General features: G+C 38.1%; 1 protein-coding gene across 3 annotated transcripts in view; it reads right to left on the reverse strand.

Annotated features, from left to right (window-relative positions):
- Positions 1-15,508, reverse strand: part of PDSS2 (decaprenyl diphosphate synthase subunit 2) — a 120,040-nt gene that overhangs the window by 16,361 nt on the left and 88,171 nt on the right. For 2 of the 3 annotated variants that reach the window (XM_061366781.1, XM_061366780.1), the window contains 3 exons: positions 10,351-10,425; positions 1,790-1,963; positions 227-358 (listed from right to left, as the gene is read on the reverse strand). In XM_061366781.1, coding sequence (XP_061222765.1) covers positions 227-358; positions 1,790-1,963; positions 10,351-10,425 — 381 coding nt within the window. The remainder of the gene's footprint in view (positions 1-226; positions 359-1,789; positions 1,964-10,350; positions 10,426-15,508) is intronic. The other variant, XM_061366782.1, reaches the window with a different exon arrangement.

Raw genomic sequence — 15,508 nt, forward strand, 5'->3', positions numbered from 1 at the left:
GTTACACTGACATATAGAAGTTTGACGAAGCTTGACTTTCACGTCCCTAGATTTCCCCCTCTTAAAAGCATGAAAGAGAGATGTGTTAAGTATTGGAAAGCAGAGGTAACCTCTACGTTGTCTTGTTTGATGTTAATTTCTAAGTTTCTTTGCAGATTGAAAGTATAGACAGGAAGAGAGATCCAAACTCCAAAACCAGGAAATTCTACAGAATGCTTTAATTTACCTCTCTGATCTGTTTAATCCATGCCTCCCTCCCAAGGAATTCTTGATGGAGGACTGCAGGAGCAGAATTCAAACTGAAGGCCACGGTGTCAGTAGAACTTTCTTTAACAAATGGCTGGAGGTCTGAATGTAGCTGAAAGAGAAGAACATCTTCCTTCAATTCCCAGCAAGTCTATTACATATCCACCCACTCACCAAATGAAGGTCCATATCCTGATTCTATACTACTCGCCACTTTCTGCTTTGACACTTGTACTTTGGTTGCATTTTTTCAAGTTTAGGGGAAGGATAAGAAGATGTTGCAAGCACTGCAGTAGCGGGAAGTTGTAACGAGAAGCATGTAAGAGAATCTGCAAAGAAACTTGTAAAGGACAGCTTGCAGAACTGGGCAAGTGACGGGACACAGCCCAGGAGTGGCAGGAAGCAGGGAAACTACAAAGAAGAGAATGATACAGTCTTTGGTGGAAAGAATATCAGGGTTTAATCTGTGAAGGGTTATACATTCTACTTTTCAGTAACTGAGGAAGCTGATGAAATGTGACCCTCCTTCTGACAAAGGAAAAGTTACACAGCTAGGAGTTTTCTCTGGAAACTATAAAATCCTTCATACAAAACTATATGCCAATAGTGAATGTATTAATATTAAAGCTTATACAAAATATTAAGATTACAGTCTGCACAAGAAACAATTTACTGGTAGAGTTGTATATAGTAATACCACATAGTGGCATTTCTGTGCCAATAAAGCTGTGCTTTATAAAACCACTTCCTTCTCCTGGAGGAACTAGAAACTGTCTGAACTCAGCTGAATCTGTCTGCCTGTCTCAAGCTACATCTATATTTGCAAGTAGTGCAATACAGTAGGAACAGATGTTTAGGGCAAAATAAAGAGTGTCAAGGATCCAAACTCCACACTGTGTGTGTTTTCCTTTGGATTAACTGTAGCTGTGGACAGAAAGACTTGTAATGGAGGTCAGAGGCCTCCTCTGGGAAATCGTACTGTTGCTGAGGTGTAGGCTGCTCCTGTCCGTATCTGGTGACCTCCCTGTTCATCCTCCAGCTACCCCCTCTGGAAGTTACTTCCACAGAAGATTATTCATCAGGGAACGTATGCAAGCCCTTCGGCCACTGCAACACAAGCCTCAGCTCGTGTGCTGCTGCAGGCAGTTGAACCTCTTAGTATGAATCTCTGCATGGCGGCAGCTGAGAACAAACACATGCTTCCTCCTGCAACTCCTGCTACTGAAACAGTGGCTTTAGGAAGAATGTAGGAACTGAGAAGGTAAAGTTGTAAGTGGCTACGGAAAGATGCAGTGAGGGATGTTAACAGAGCTTAAATGAAATAAACTACATTGCCAGGAGTGTGATTTTGCCAGTTCATAAGCACTGTTCATACCAGCAACTTCTGCAAACATCTTCGGCTGTCAGCAGTCTAATCTCTCAATGTCACTGACCTGCTGCCAGAAGTCTACAGCATAGCGGCAGTATAAAACAGAGCTCAAGATTAACACATCTTAGAAGCCTTTCTATATTTAAGATCCCAGAACAAAAGGAAAAGGAGTACCTTATGACTCATAGACATGTGTTTTCCATACTGAAATGCCGTGTCCTGAATCTCAGCGCTGTGCTTTGCTAGCTCCATTGCAGCCTGGCAGCTCTTTGCCAGCAAGGCACTATGTGACAGGAAAGCCTGCTCCTTCCACGTGGATATGCAGATATCATCTGTAAGACAGTTCTCCTGAAAATGAAACAAAGGCTAACATGAAAACACCAGAAATGCAGCTGTGTCAGCTCGCACAAGTTAACAGTGTGGCACAGGATAGCCTGACTTGCAGTGAGTAACAAAACTCAGGGTGCCATGGTGCCAAAGAAAGAAGGGTATCTTTTGGGTATGAGTAGAGAAAAGTATCAGATAAACATATTGGCAGCTTCAACAAACAACATTCCCATTTTCTGCTCAAAAAGAACAATGCAAAATACATGGAGCTGTCAACAGATCCAACACAGATCTTTTTCTTAATGACTATGATTACACTGAACATTATCAATGACTATATTCCTCATGAGGGACTGGGAAGAAAAACATAAAAAAGGAAAAAAAGACAACTCCTCTCCCCCAAACCCAGCCCCAACCCAGAGTACATCTGGGCTTCAGCTCCTTGCCAGTTACCAAGAGCCAACAAACCCTAATAAAATTTAGAAGTCCCTACAATATCACCTTTTTAGTCAATTAAAGAAAAAAAAAAAGATAATTCCAAAAGGTATTAAAATCCTTGTAGAACTGCATTGGAAAAACCGAAGGGCTGTGATGAAGACGTGTACCATTTCTATTGTTGTATTAAGGATGAGGAATGACTGAAAGCATTTAAAAAAGAAAAGAAAAACCTCAAGCAGCTGTAATTTAGAAATGTCAGGTATTAACTTCCCCAGGGGACTGACAGAGATCTCGGTGATGCCTCTAGTGAACTTCACCACCTTGACCGTAAGGTCAGAGATGCTCAACACTTCTCAAAATCCTTTGTATCCAAAATACTGATTTGGATTACATTCCAAAAAGTGTTTTAGTAAACACAAACCCAGTCCCTTCCCCCCAAACCCAAATTCAACTGCAGTTCCTTTGGCTCACATGGTGTTAATAATGGCACTACTCTGTGAACGGATCTTCAAAGCGAGACATGACTTGTAATCGTTCTCACATATGCATGTTATTGTCACACCTTTAGGTACTCTCTAAGGAGGGAAAAAAACCAAAACCAGAAAAGACACAGTTGTTTTGCTTCGAAAAAACTAAAATCAGTAATGAAAAGCTAAAGAAAAAAAATCTCAAGCATATAAACATTAAATGTTTGCAGTTTCTCAGTTCAGCCAAATCCATAGCATACACTAAGCCAAAAGGTATTCTTTAAAGGAGTAATATAAAAAAAGACTCTTATATAACAAGCCCTTTCCCTCAAAGTGACGTCAATTAAATTACTCAGAAACGAGCAAGAAGTTAATTCTGTGACCCTATAGTTTTCTAGCAAGGTATTATCTGTCATGAAATCGGTAACAAATGAAATAGAATCCATCCGTTCAGGTCTAATTTTCCTCCCTTATGGATATCACCCAGAAGTGCTGTGTTACAAGGGAGAGGATAATTTGAGACTAATGGAAAAAGTAGGAGAATTCTCCGATGCCAAGTAACACAGGGCTGTATCAAAATGCCTTTGCTTTCAGACATCCTATTAACTTATACAAGGAAAGCGAGGCACAGAGAAACCACATGTTTGCTATTATGCATAAGATAACTTACAAAGTCAAGCCTAAACTTTCCTCATGTTCCATCTTACTGTAGTATATTTGTTTTAATATCTTAACTCAGCCCAGAGCATGTGCAAATTCCCAGGACTGGCAAAATGTCAAAATGAGCATTTAGTTCAAGTAGTTTCCCATATATCAAGTCTTCCCGCCCTGATATAGATCAATTTATTTTAAATTTAAAATCAGGAGCTCTTGGAAGACGCAACACAATCTTTCACTTAACAACCAATCTGCTCAGTGAAAGAACAGTATTTACTCAAATTTGCTGGATGATACTGAAAATTGGCAGTGAGTTTTATAATTATTCGTTTTAAATCCAACCAAGACAAAAATATTCTAGAATGGTATCCTGAAACGATTTATGGAGTTAAATAAATCTTTCAGAAGACCTGTAAGTCGAAAACGCTTGCTTGCTAGAGCCTCTGAGTAGCAACAGAAACGTGGACATCAACAAATGCCCACTGCAGGAAACAAAGAGGTTTAAACAGTCATTGCAACTTGATATCTACATGGAAATTAATTCTATGATTTGTTACAAAAACATATTCTTCTTAAACAAGTTTGAATTTCATCACAGGACTGAAAATTATAGTACAAGAAGTTACTGTCCACTACATGAACATTATGTAGGAGCTTCAAGCATATAAAATGGGTATCTAACAAAAAAAAAAAAGACAAAAATCTGAGGCATAGTTAAGGATATGTTATTGAAATCTTAAAAACATAGCTATCATGCATCTCTTGGTTACAGAACAAAGCCAGTTGTAAAAAGGTATTCTGCCCATATGGCTGTGCTTTAGCATAAAAGCTTGCATGCCAAAATATAGTTGATTTTAATCACAGAATGCCTTATGATCACATACCCCTAAAGCTTTTGCTGCTTAAGAAGGCAGAGGCAGACACAACCTTGCTTTAGCAAAGTTTTCCAACAATCCAAATGCCTTTTTTTTTTGCCCAGGCTTAAGTCTCATGTCATATATAATGTCCACCAACCACACTGCATTCTTAAAAGGGTATGTATGACAGGAGCCAAACACTATCTTAAAACATGAAGGGAAAAATGAAACTAGTTCTGGATTGCAAAGTCTGCAAAATCTGACATCATGACAACACTTTCTAGTTTTAGAGAAATTTTCCCATTTTGGTAAACTTTCTTTTGTCAGCAGTGGATGACTCAAAGAATGAAATATAAAAGTGGACATTAGCTGGCCCAGAAGACTCCTACCAGCCTTTCATACAAAGCCTGTTTAAACACGAATTAATTCTAGCTGTAACTGTCAGTGCTCAGACCGCATTAACAAGTTCTGTCACTAAGAAATGGGTCCAGATGATAATCAACCCTGATGTCACATGGGTAGCAGAAACTGAATTAAGAATGCTGAACCCCTCACCATCCCTGGAAGAAAGCAGCCAACTCCAGATACAGTTTGGATAATGTTGGCACAGGAGTACTGACAAAATACGCAAATCCAGCTCTGCTGATCATCATTTCCTATAGGAAATTAACAACAGCTGAGGGTGCTCCCATTTTACTAATGGCAAGGTCAGTTACCATTTTGTTAGAAAGAAATTGGCTAGCTGAGATTTTTATGTTAAGCTACTTCGATAATTCAGATTGGGTTTGAAACAATCATCTCAGGCAAGGGGAAACAAAAAAACTTTTAGAAAATGAAATTTGCAGGACCAAATATGCAACCATAACCATCAGGAAGGGCAGCTCTTAGTGGTGGTAACAAGGATCCCCAGTACAAAAGTGGCAGTTACAATAAATCAGTTTGATTCGTCACACCACAGAAGACGCTTATACACAGTTCAAGATGAAAACATATTCAGGAAAATACAAACAAAACCCATGTCTTAAAAGTGCACAGAACCATTTACAAAACCAGGATGGAGTCAGAGCCATTTCATTGTAAAACTTCAGCTATATAGTTTGTGAGAGAGCCTTTATTTCGGGGTTTGTTTTTTTTTCCATACCATGGCAGCTCTTAGTCATCTGCTGTTGTACAGAATGATCAAAATGTCTCAACCACTTACACCAAACTTTAGTTCAGTTCTCAATGGGCAAATAATCCATAGAAAAAGACTAATATTTTTTAATACCATTTTAAAGTTTCAAATTAGGTAGTTCAAGAACTGCTATTTTACATACATAAAATCCATTGCAACTATGAATCTCTACCAGCAGCGAGGCCCTGCAAAGTGCCTTGTACATGATTGACATAAGCTTTTAACAGATGTACTCCTGCTTGCTGAGTATGACAGGCCATGTTTTATTGGTCTCTTAATAGATGTCTTCACTGCTTTTGGAGGAACAAGGGTGTTTGCAAATGGGTCAATAAAGCATGCCACTGAGTGCCTAATACTTTTATCATGACAATGCACAAAAAGCAACACACAATTTTAAAAAAGTCTGTACCCTTCTAATAAATGGAAATATCTCTCCACATCTGTTACTTTAAAATCTCCCTGGAAAAGCTTAGTATTTAAAAGAACAAAAGCAATAAACAAACAGCATTGGCCTTCTTTCTAGCTATGGTGGTTTTTTTCCCCTCTGACACATTTACCCATTCTTTTCACAGATGCTCTTTACTCAGATTCCATATTTTATCCTTCCCTTTTGTCCTGCAACAGAAACATTTGTCAAAAGAAAAAAAGTGAAGGCTCTGACTGTGCTGCACTGCTAAAAGGTGGTTTACGTGACTCAAAATACATCTGATTTACCTCCTATAGTAAAATTTATAAGCAAATCCTTTAATTGTAACACAGACTCAGAGCAGTCCAGCTGATGGACATGTGCAGTATCCCAAAACATTACACCTCAAAGCAGAGCTGATGACCAAACATCAAAGAAGGTTTGATACAATTCACTGCATGTAGTCAGTGCTTTGCCAGAAATAAAACTTATTTTCATGAAGAAAACCTAACTGGTCTAAACCAAAGACCTGTATTAGGTACGAGTACTTGCCACTAATGTATTTATTTTTTAAACTTGCTTTACATGTTAGTTATGCACAATTTTCACATGATTGCATCAAAAATGCATGACAGCTCGTCTAGCCATCAGTGGAACGTGTTGAAAATTGTTTTGTCTTACATAACAGTCACATTCTGACACTGAGTTTTGGTAATGTAAATTTAGCATCAGCTAGATACGCTGGAGGCGAGGAAAAAAACCCAAACAACAAAGCAGTTTCCCATGAAAGTCCCTAAGGCTTTAAGATGCAAGACTGGTCTTTCAGGTAAAGCGCAAGAGACAATACTCAAGTCCTGCTCTTGATTCTGCTGTTTGACCTTGGGCTTTCCTCTTGCTCAGTGAACTGACAGGGATACTAAAGCATTCTTCATTAATATTCATTAAATGATCTGGGATATTAAGACAGAAGGTTTCTAAAAGCGTGACAGTGTTCTGTGAGCTAACAAACATTTTGGAAGCCTTCAGTCTCCTAAAAGTGGGGAACAGAGACTCAGTACAATGTTTTTTCCGCTAAAAATAGATAAAGGCCAGATTAAAAAACTTTCATCTTTGCACTCACTAAAGCACAAATTTTTAATCCCAAATTAGACCTAGATTTAGGAAAGAACGATGAGAACTGGGAAGAGTGCCTCTGACTCACAGAATTTGGGGTTGAGAAGGGATTTAGCACAAAAAGCTGCAAAGGTTTATCACATCACCCCTTTCTGCTCCAGCTTACAGTCCAAAATATTAGCTTAATATCGCTAATGCAATGTCTTAAACCACAGCAGCTATTTGATACTTTGAAAGTGAGTGGCAGCCCTAACCTTCAGGCTGTCTTTGCAACTGAAGCCTACACTTTGTACTTGGGATTGTCACTTCAAATAAAGATGAGAAGTTAAATAGTATCTTTATTTTCCCCATTTCACACAGATCTAATGACTCACTATGCAGACAAGATGAAGAATGACCAAACAGCACATACTAAAATGGGATGGCTGTAGGACTGCATGTGGTTTTACAGAAGGGAAAAAGTGCTAATGAGAGCTGTCAAATAATTATATCCATTATATGTCTTCAGGAGTAAGTAAGGTCAGTATTGTTAGGTCAAATGATTTTTTCCATTTTCCTACTGGGTCACCCAAATGAAGCAAACTGAAAGGTTTTTCTGAGGTAAACATGAACTCAGAGAAAAAAGGTTACCTTTGCAGTCGTTTTTGTATTTTTGTCTACCATCTAGGTACATCTAGCAAAGCTCAAAACAACTTGGTGCTAAATGAGTCTATTTTATGGTCCTAAGGAGCTTTCTAACAATTGCATTAAAGTCATTTAACACATGAGGTACAGTTTTACTGCCTCAAAAAGGGAAAAGAAAAAACCAAAGCAAATGAGAAGGTATCCTTCTGTTTTTCCAAATTTAAGACATTCCCAGCAGTGAAAATGCCATTTCATCACTATGCCCTACTCTTCAAAAGAAATGTTTGACATTTGAGATTTAGTTGTGGAGTAGATAGCATTTGTCTACCTCTAGGAAATGTAGTTCACATTTTTGCTTCAGTCAAATTACAATTAAGGATAGAGATAAGATGAACAAAGGAAACAAATAGACAGACCAACAAATGACTTAGTCCATTTGTCTATCTTTGCTGAAGAGATGTTCAGGACGCGAACAGGACACTGCCTCAACAGAATAGCATGAGGAGAGCAGCAGGGATGTGTCTCATATACAACATGAAACCAAATTTCCCAGAGGACAAGATAAAAAAAAAACCAAATTCAAGTGGATTTCAAGTAGATGCCATACTTGCTTGTTCTCGGTCTCATCAGAAGCCAGGCACTATTGATTAAAAAGATTAAACTCCAAACACTGTAATGTAAATTTCAGTATCTATTATGACACCATACTAATTGTGTCTTGAGGTAACTGGATGCCCCTTAGAAAGGGTATGCTGTACTTTCAATTCGCCTTAGACAGACAAAGTCACTGAAGCATAGTGAGAATCCACATTTTTCATTTAAACAGCAACCAAGGTTAAGATAAAATGCAGTTTCACTGTGGAGATGAACTTGCAGAGCTTTACTTCTACACACAGAAGAGTAGTTGTTTTTTAAAAGACGATACATCTGGGATCTACTTGTATTTAAACATGCCTGAATATGGAAAACAAACCTTAAAATATTCTTTGTAAACACCTCCAAGAAGTAATCTATTTTAACATACAACCCTGAGCAAAAGCACTTGGAAGCAGCCCTGAAGGCTGAGGTCTGTTTACCCATGGGTTAAACACAGCAGGTGCAGAAGGACCAACAAGTTCCCAACATCACACTGCTGCCATGCTTTCACCCAGGTTCCCTCCTGAGAGGTGCCAGAGAATGCTCTGTGTGCAACCCAAGCATCTCCTGAGAAAGCCATTAGTGCTTCCCTGCTAGAGGTTCTCTCCTCCTCCAAGGGAAGAGCTCAGCTCATTAACATGATCATTTCCTACCTACCTGATTTCAACCAAAATGAGAGCAATAAGCTTAGAGGAGGTTAGTTTTAATAGCATGTCTTTGCTGCTGCAAAGCAGGAGAGAGAGATACTGACCATTGGAGTAGCTGGGTGCACCCTCCAAGGCCCAGCCCGTTAGCTGACAGCCACTGTGGTTTGGCTGGTGTAGAGGCATCAGTGCAGGTATCTACTGTAGTGGTAACCCATGTGATCAGGGCTTCCACTATGATATTAATCTTGCTACATACTACAATGTGGCAATAGTAAACTAGAGCTGCAATTTAATCACACAACGAATATAAACGAATTCATATTTCTGCAACCTTCAAGCCATTTCACCTACTGAATGTGAAGATTCAGGTCTCCAAGGCAAACTAGGCATGTGAGACAATGTCACTGTGAGTGTACCTATCTACCTATAAGTATTCACCTACACATACTGCTCATCAGTGAGCAAAAACTTGCTATTATAAAACCTGAAAGGTGATGGCAACTTCAGATTATAGATTTTTTGCACGTGTTAAGATACAGACATAGCAAATGAAAGAAAGCCTTTTTACTCCAACGCCCTGCCCAAACAAGCCTACTTCAAGAAGTGTCTCTGCAAATTTCCTTAAATATTCCAGTGAAGACAAAAATGCCTAAGTTTAGTTTGACCAATTTTCATTGCCAAATAGTAACAGTAATAGTAAATAGTAATAGTATATCCATAATTGTCCTTGAGGAAATACAAGATTATTTGGTGTGAAACTCTGGCAGCTGCTGTTTTTGCCCGTGCCAACTCCTGCAATCCATGCATGTGATTCTGGTGGAAGAGAGTACAGGGCTACAAGCCTCATTCACTCTTGATTCTAGTGACTTCTGGTGGAAGAGGGTACAGTGCTACACTCTTACCATTCCAGGACAAAATTCATGCTTCTACTATCAAAATGTGACTGCTCAGGAGAAGAAAGGACATGATACAAATTTGGGATGAAGCATTTTGTAAGCATCTTTGGGCTTGAAAATGATAAATTTAACATGAAAATATCGGTGATATTTTCACTGCATTAAATACAGTGTATTTTCACACTGTAATAAGTGCCTCTAACAGAATCCTAACTAGAAACCTCTGGAATTGTTTGTAAAGCTAGAGCTTCTGGTAATGACACATGAAATCCTTTTATTAAGCACTCACAGGAATAAAACAGTCCTTCGTTGAGCATTTCTAGAAAGGTTCACCAGAGTTCACAGATACCATAAGAATGTTACCACTGAAACTCACTAGGACTCTCTTCCTCCTTCTCCCTCCTTAAACAGATGAGAGAGTCATCATATTCATTGTAGTCACACATGAATATCACCAAACTTCTTAGGTATGTAAAACTACTGAAATTCTTACCTCAGATGACTTTGAGTTTTCATAATATATACCTTGAACTAAGTCACCAATAGCACTTGAAATGAGCTCCACAACCTGTAAAAGAAAAGGAGAAAAAGCCTTACATCTTTAATTATAACCAATTTCCCTAACAAAGCTACTGCCAAATTTCCAGAGAGAAACGGTAGTAACTTTCCTTGCAGAAAGCCAGTTGTGAAAGGCTGCAGGATTTACTGGATATATTCTGCACAAGCATGATTCTCTCTTTGCTTAAACCTCTACTACAATAACACTTCTATCAAAGTTTTCAGTTAATATAAATGAAAACCAAGACTTTTTTTCCTGAAGTGTGAACTATGGAGCATATTCTCACAAGGACGTTCACAGAACTAATAAATCCCAGTTCATGAATATGAGACGGTATCTCATCTGGGCTTTGTTTTGTTTTGGTTTTTTCCTGCCAAGTAAATATTTCACAATACCTCTCATTGGGAGCTGTTAAAATTCTAATCTTTGCGGCTAATACAGAAAAGTCAGAATCCATAGAAAGGTAACCTTTCAAATGTGATCATTTGGTATTCGGGTGCCCTGGGAATGCACTGTGGATGTATTTAGTGCATGGCCTGAGGCTCAGCTGTACCACATACACTGAAAGTCTGCAACACGGGAATGTTTAAATCAGATTTATCAATCTGTATTATCTTTAGGGTTCAGACTTTTTATTTTATTCAAGCGAAGCCTAAAAATCTGAACTTGATCCAGAATGTAAAACAAGCAGTCCACAGTCTCCCTGGAACTACTGTACAATTTCAAGTCATACACATGAACTGTCTTAATTGGAACAAAATACTCAGATTTATTGTAAAATTAAATGCAGGCATTTCAAATAAGCACACCTTAAGGCTAGCCTTTTAGTTGCTCTCAAAGTTTTAATTTCTTGAATGCTTAATTTCCTACGCTATGAGTCTATATCTGATTCCTCTTTTTGCTTCCTAAAATTCAGCATAGTTCTCATTGAATTAAAAGGTTTAGTTTGATTATCATTCCTGTAACTGAAGACAAGAAGTCAAATGATAAAACCCCTAATGGAAAGGTACCTTAACATTTAGGCATACTTTCTTTGATAATAAAAACACATTTGTATGCTAGCTTTGAGTACCAGCAGAAAGGTTGTGTGTTTTCTTTTTTTTAAGCACTGGTTCATATACATATTCATATACACAGAGCAAGTGCTAACTTTAGAAATGGTGCTGATTAAAAGTCATGTTTTTTCTTGCAATGCATATGGGTTAATTTGCAAGACCTACAAAAACAGCCTTAAAAAATAAAATTAAAAAAAAAAAAAGTCAAATCACATTGCCCTTTTGGAAACTAGATACCAAAGAAATACTGTAGCAGTATGAGCTGCAGAGGAACTGAAAGGACAATGATCCTACAGTGTTACCAGATGTGTTGAGTTATTTAAGTGGGGAACAGGGAAAATGAGGGGCTTATTTTTTTCCTTCTCCCCTCCCCCCCCTTTTTTTAAAAACATCTCCCCCCTCCCCACTTTTTTTTAAGGTATCAGATAAGCTTTATTCCCAAATCCAGGAGGACTGAGTATCGCCAATAGGTCTATGAAAGTCTGTAACTAAATGCCCAAGATCAGATTGTATTACAGTTTATACAAGCAACATCCCAAGATTCTTCTGATGGCTAGGACACATAATACAGATCAATCACTCACTAAAAAATGTTATGGTTTGTGAAATGGTCTGAGCTCAGAGACCTACACTGGTAATACGAAGAGGAATTTACAAAGACACCGAGTCCTACTCTAAATGTCAAAGTGATAGTATGAACTTTTAACAATGCAGCTGGCTCTGGATAACTAGACCTTTTCCTCTCTCGCCTGAAACCCTAGACCAAGCAGGACCCTGTTTTGGGGTTTCTTTTTTCCATCTCTCCTCCCTCTTTTTAGTGCAACTCTGCTCTCAAAGGCAATTTTAACTGACTTAAAACAATCTCAGTGAAACATTTGTGAACAATTGTACCTCTTCCTCTTATAGTTTATAAAACATCTTAGGAGAATTACACATCTGCTATTTAGCAGAATCCATATATTAAATAACAATTAGGGCTTTAATGACATATTGAACACTCTATGTTAGCAAGAATTTAAAATTACCTCCCTTCTTTCCAAATCTCTCTCTTTTTTTTTTTCCTTTTTTTTTTTTTTTTTTAGCAATATTTTTCTAAAAGTAAATGCAAGGCCATGAAGATAGGTACCAGGAATGTAATTCCAGTTTCAAGAGCACAGTGGGATTCTTCCATGAGGCTCTGGTAATTCATCAACCCTTAATCCGATCTATGAAAAGCATCTGCTGCTTAACATCAGTGGCCTGGGGTCCTGAGCGCTGGGAAAAGCAATGAGAAATGAGGAAAACAGGTAATTTTCCTCTGCATCCCAAACTGACATAGGGGAAGACAAATTATTACAGATTCAGTAGTGTTCATGCAGTCAATGATACACTGAGTAGTTCTTAAGCAGCACTTTTCATCAGAAAATTTGAAAGCAATCAACAAACACTGTAAAATTTATATCCTCCTGTTTTATATAAGGGAAAAAAGTGTCAGGGAACTGATTTTTCCCAAAATCAAGCATCATGCCAGTGGAAGAGCAGAAAACAGTACCCCAGTTGTCTCCATTCTCATTGGTGCCTTTCTGCTTGACCAGTGCTCTCTTCCACTTGCTGATATTTCTGAGAAGAAAGTTTGAAGAGCAGGAAAGGTAGATAAAAATCAAGTGCTTCCAACCTCTTTTCTTTTTTCCTCATTTGAAGGTTGAGCTCTATTTTAAACAAGTTCAACGATTGGAAAAGGAAAAAAAGGATTGCCAGAATTAGTGCTTAAAAAGAGGAGCATCTGAAAAGAAACCATAGGCAGTTTATGAATAATCTCTCTTCCTGCTATTTTTCCACTCTCTACACATTTTTGAGAAGTCTGGTCTCTCTTGGGTGCTTGGGATGAGCAGGAGTAACATCATATTGAGAAAAAACAAACTTCCACTCTATTTTTCATTTTCCACTCTGCATCAGCATCTTCTAAAGCTTATTTTCTGCTCCCCCGGAGCATCCGCAGGGCTAGAAGCAGCCCAGGGGATGACCCATTACTTGCAGGTGACAAGTGCTCATGCAAATAATTTCACGCCCTTTAAACACATGTTCTGCAACAGTTCTGCCAGCGTTTGGTTTTTAATTTATTTCTTTTTTTTTCTTTTTCCTAAGGAGGTGTTACTTCAACACCTTTTGTAGAGATGTGATCTCTTCTGCTTTTAAAAGGTCAACACCAAGGCCTTCAATTTAGGATGAACATGGGGAAAAAAAAGACGGATTGTTAAAGCAAAAATCTCTCCTACTATCCAGGCAAACTAAGCGCGTAACATGATGTGAATTCTTCATACAAGCACACGATTGCTGATTCCATATCAAGATAGAACCCATGCTCTGACCTCTCCAATTAAGGCAAATATGAAACAGTCCAGAAGATTGTGCTATGCTTCAATGCCAGAAGAGCTCTGTAGGTTTGAAGATGGAAGTTTCATGAAACTTAGTTTGCCCATTTCTGGATATATGGACAGCTTTAAATTTGAGTCTAGTTTCTCAAGCTCAGATTTTTCTAATTCTTGACTGAAGAAGTAAAACAAAAAAGTTGTTCATTTTCTTGGCAGTTCAGAAAATTACTCATGATGTTCAACCAAACACACACTGAATTTCCTCACTCCTTTTCCTGAAATCAGACCAAATCTTCCATGTATCTACTAAGGATTGACCCATCTACAGGGCAATTCAGAATTCTCAAAGCATTGTGTATACCTGTCAATACAGAATAGGGCCATGTGTTCATTGTCACAGGTACAGCAGCAGATTTCTTGGCTGTAGTTGACAGCCCTGGGAAAACCAGCTCTGTCTATGAAAAAGAGAGGTGTATTTTAATTAAAAATGAACTTTTAAATCTAGAACGACTGCAGGAAAATCACAGATAAGACATTTTGGTAGAACACTTTCTTCAGAGTTAGAAAATAAGATTCAGACTTCTTCAAGCACAGTGAAAAGGATGGATTCTGGGCCCCACTTATCCCTCACGAGATTTCTAAACACCCTGGATGAAAAGAAGACATTGCTGCCATCAGTTTAGCAACTCAAGCACTTTGTTCCCTTTACTTGTCTCTGAAATATTTTGTTTAAAGTTCACTGCAACATAAAACTGCATATGGATTTTTTCCTGTTTCTCATTCTAGTTTAAAAAAAGGAATGAATTTGAGCTCCATTCAATGTGTGGTGGTTTTATTTTATTTTAAATTCAGCAGCTGAAATGGAATTGATTACACAGACCACTATTTCAGAGTAGCAATACAGTGTCTCTTCAGTCTCTACTGGATATTTTCAAGGGGAACATCAGGGAAAGGATGAAGCTCTTGTGTGAAGACAGGAAACAGCACTAGGAAGAACACAGCAAGGGATGTATCTTTGTTCCTCATCCTGCCCAATTTCCATCTGACAAGCTTCCTTAGCTTTGCCAAATTCCTTTCAAGGACCACAAGTAATTCTTTCCTTTCTTACTGTTGAAACAATATCCTTTCCTCACACATCTGCTATGACAGACCCTACTTGCCCTTGAAGCATAGACTTGAAAACGTAGCAAGACTTCTCCATACAAAAAAAGAAGAAAATTAGACAGCCAGGAAACATTACGCATACAGATAAAAGCTTCTTCCAGTTGCATTTGACTTCCCTCCCCAAACAGGTGTTAATTTTTGGAAATATTTCTACTTTTAAAAATTTAATGAAAAGTTCTTAAAATTAAAAATTCTCCTGCATTTGATGCTGAAACATTGTGACACTAGGAAGCTAAAGATGAAATTCAGTAAACAGCTGAAACTGGATTTTGACTGTTCAATAATACCTAAATAAAGGGAGCAAAGACTCTAAGGAGTTCCAAGAGCACTGTAATTCAATTTTTTTTTCCTGGTAATCTCCTCAAACGTCATCAGTCATACAGGTAACTAAGTGTGCCAGCCTACAGAGTTTTTGAAATGTAATGTTTATTGAATACTACTGGATTTGCTATTTGAAATCATCTTGAGCTTTATCATCTTCTGAAGCCATCCCTCTCTTAGCTGTAACATACAGAAGGGACT

The sequence above is a fragment of the Neopsephotus bourkii genome, unplaced genomic scaffold, assembly GCF_033783945.1.
Source record: "Neopsephotus bourkii isolate Nb327-2 ecotype Australia unplaced genomic scaffold, CSIRO-AGI_Nbou_v1 NB_1358, whole genome shotgun sequence".
Lineage (NCBI taxonomy): Eukaryota > Metazoa > Chordata > Aves > Psittaciformes > Psittacidae > Neopsephotus > Neopsephotus bourkii.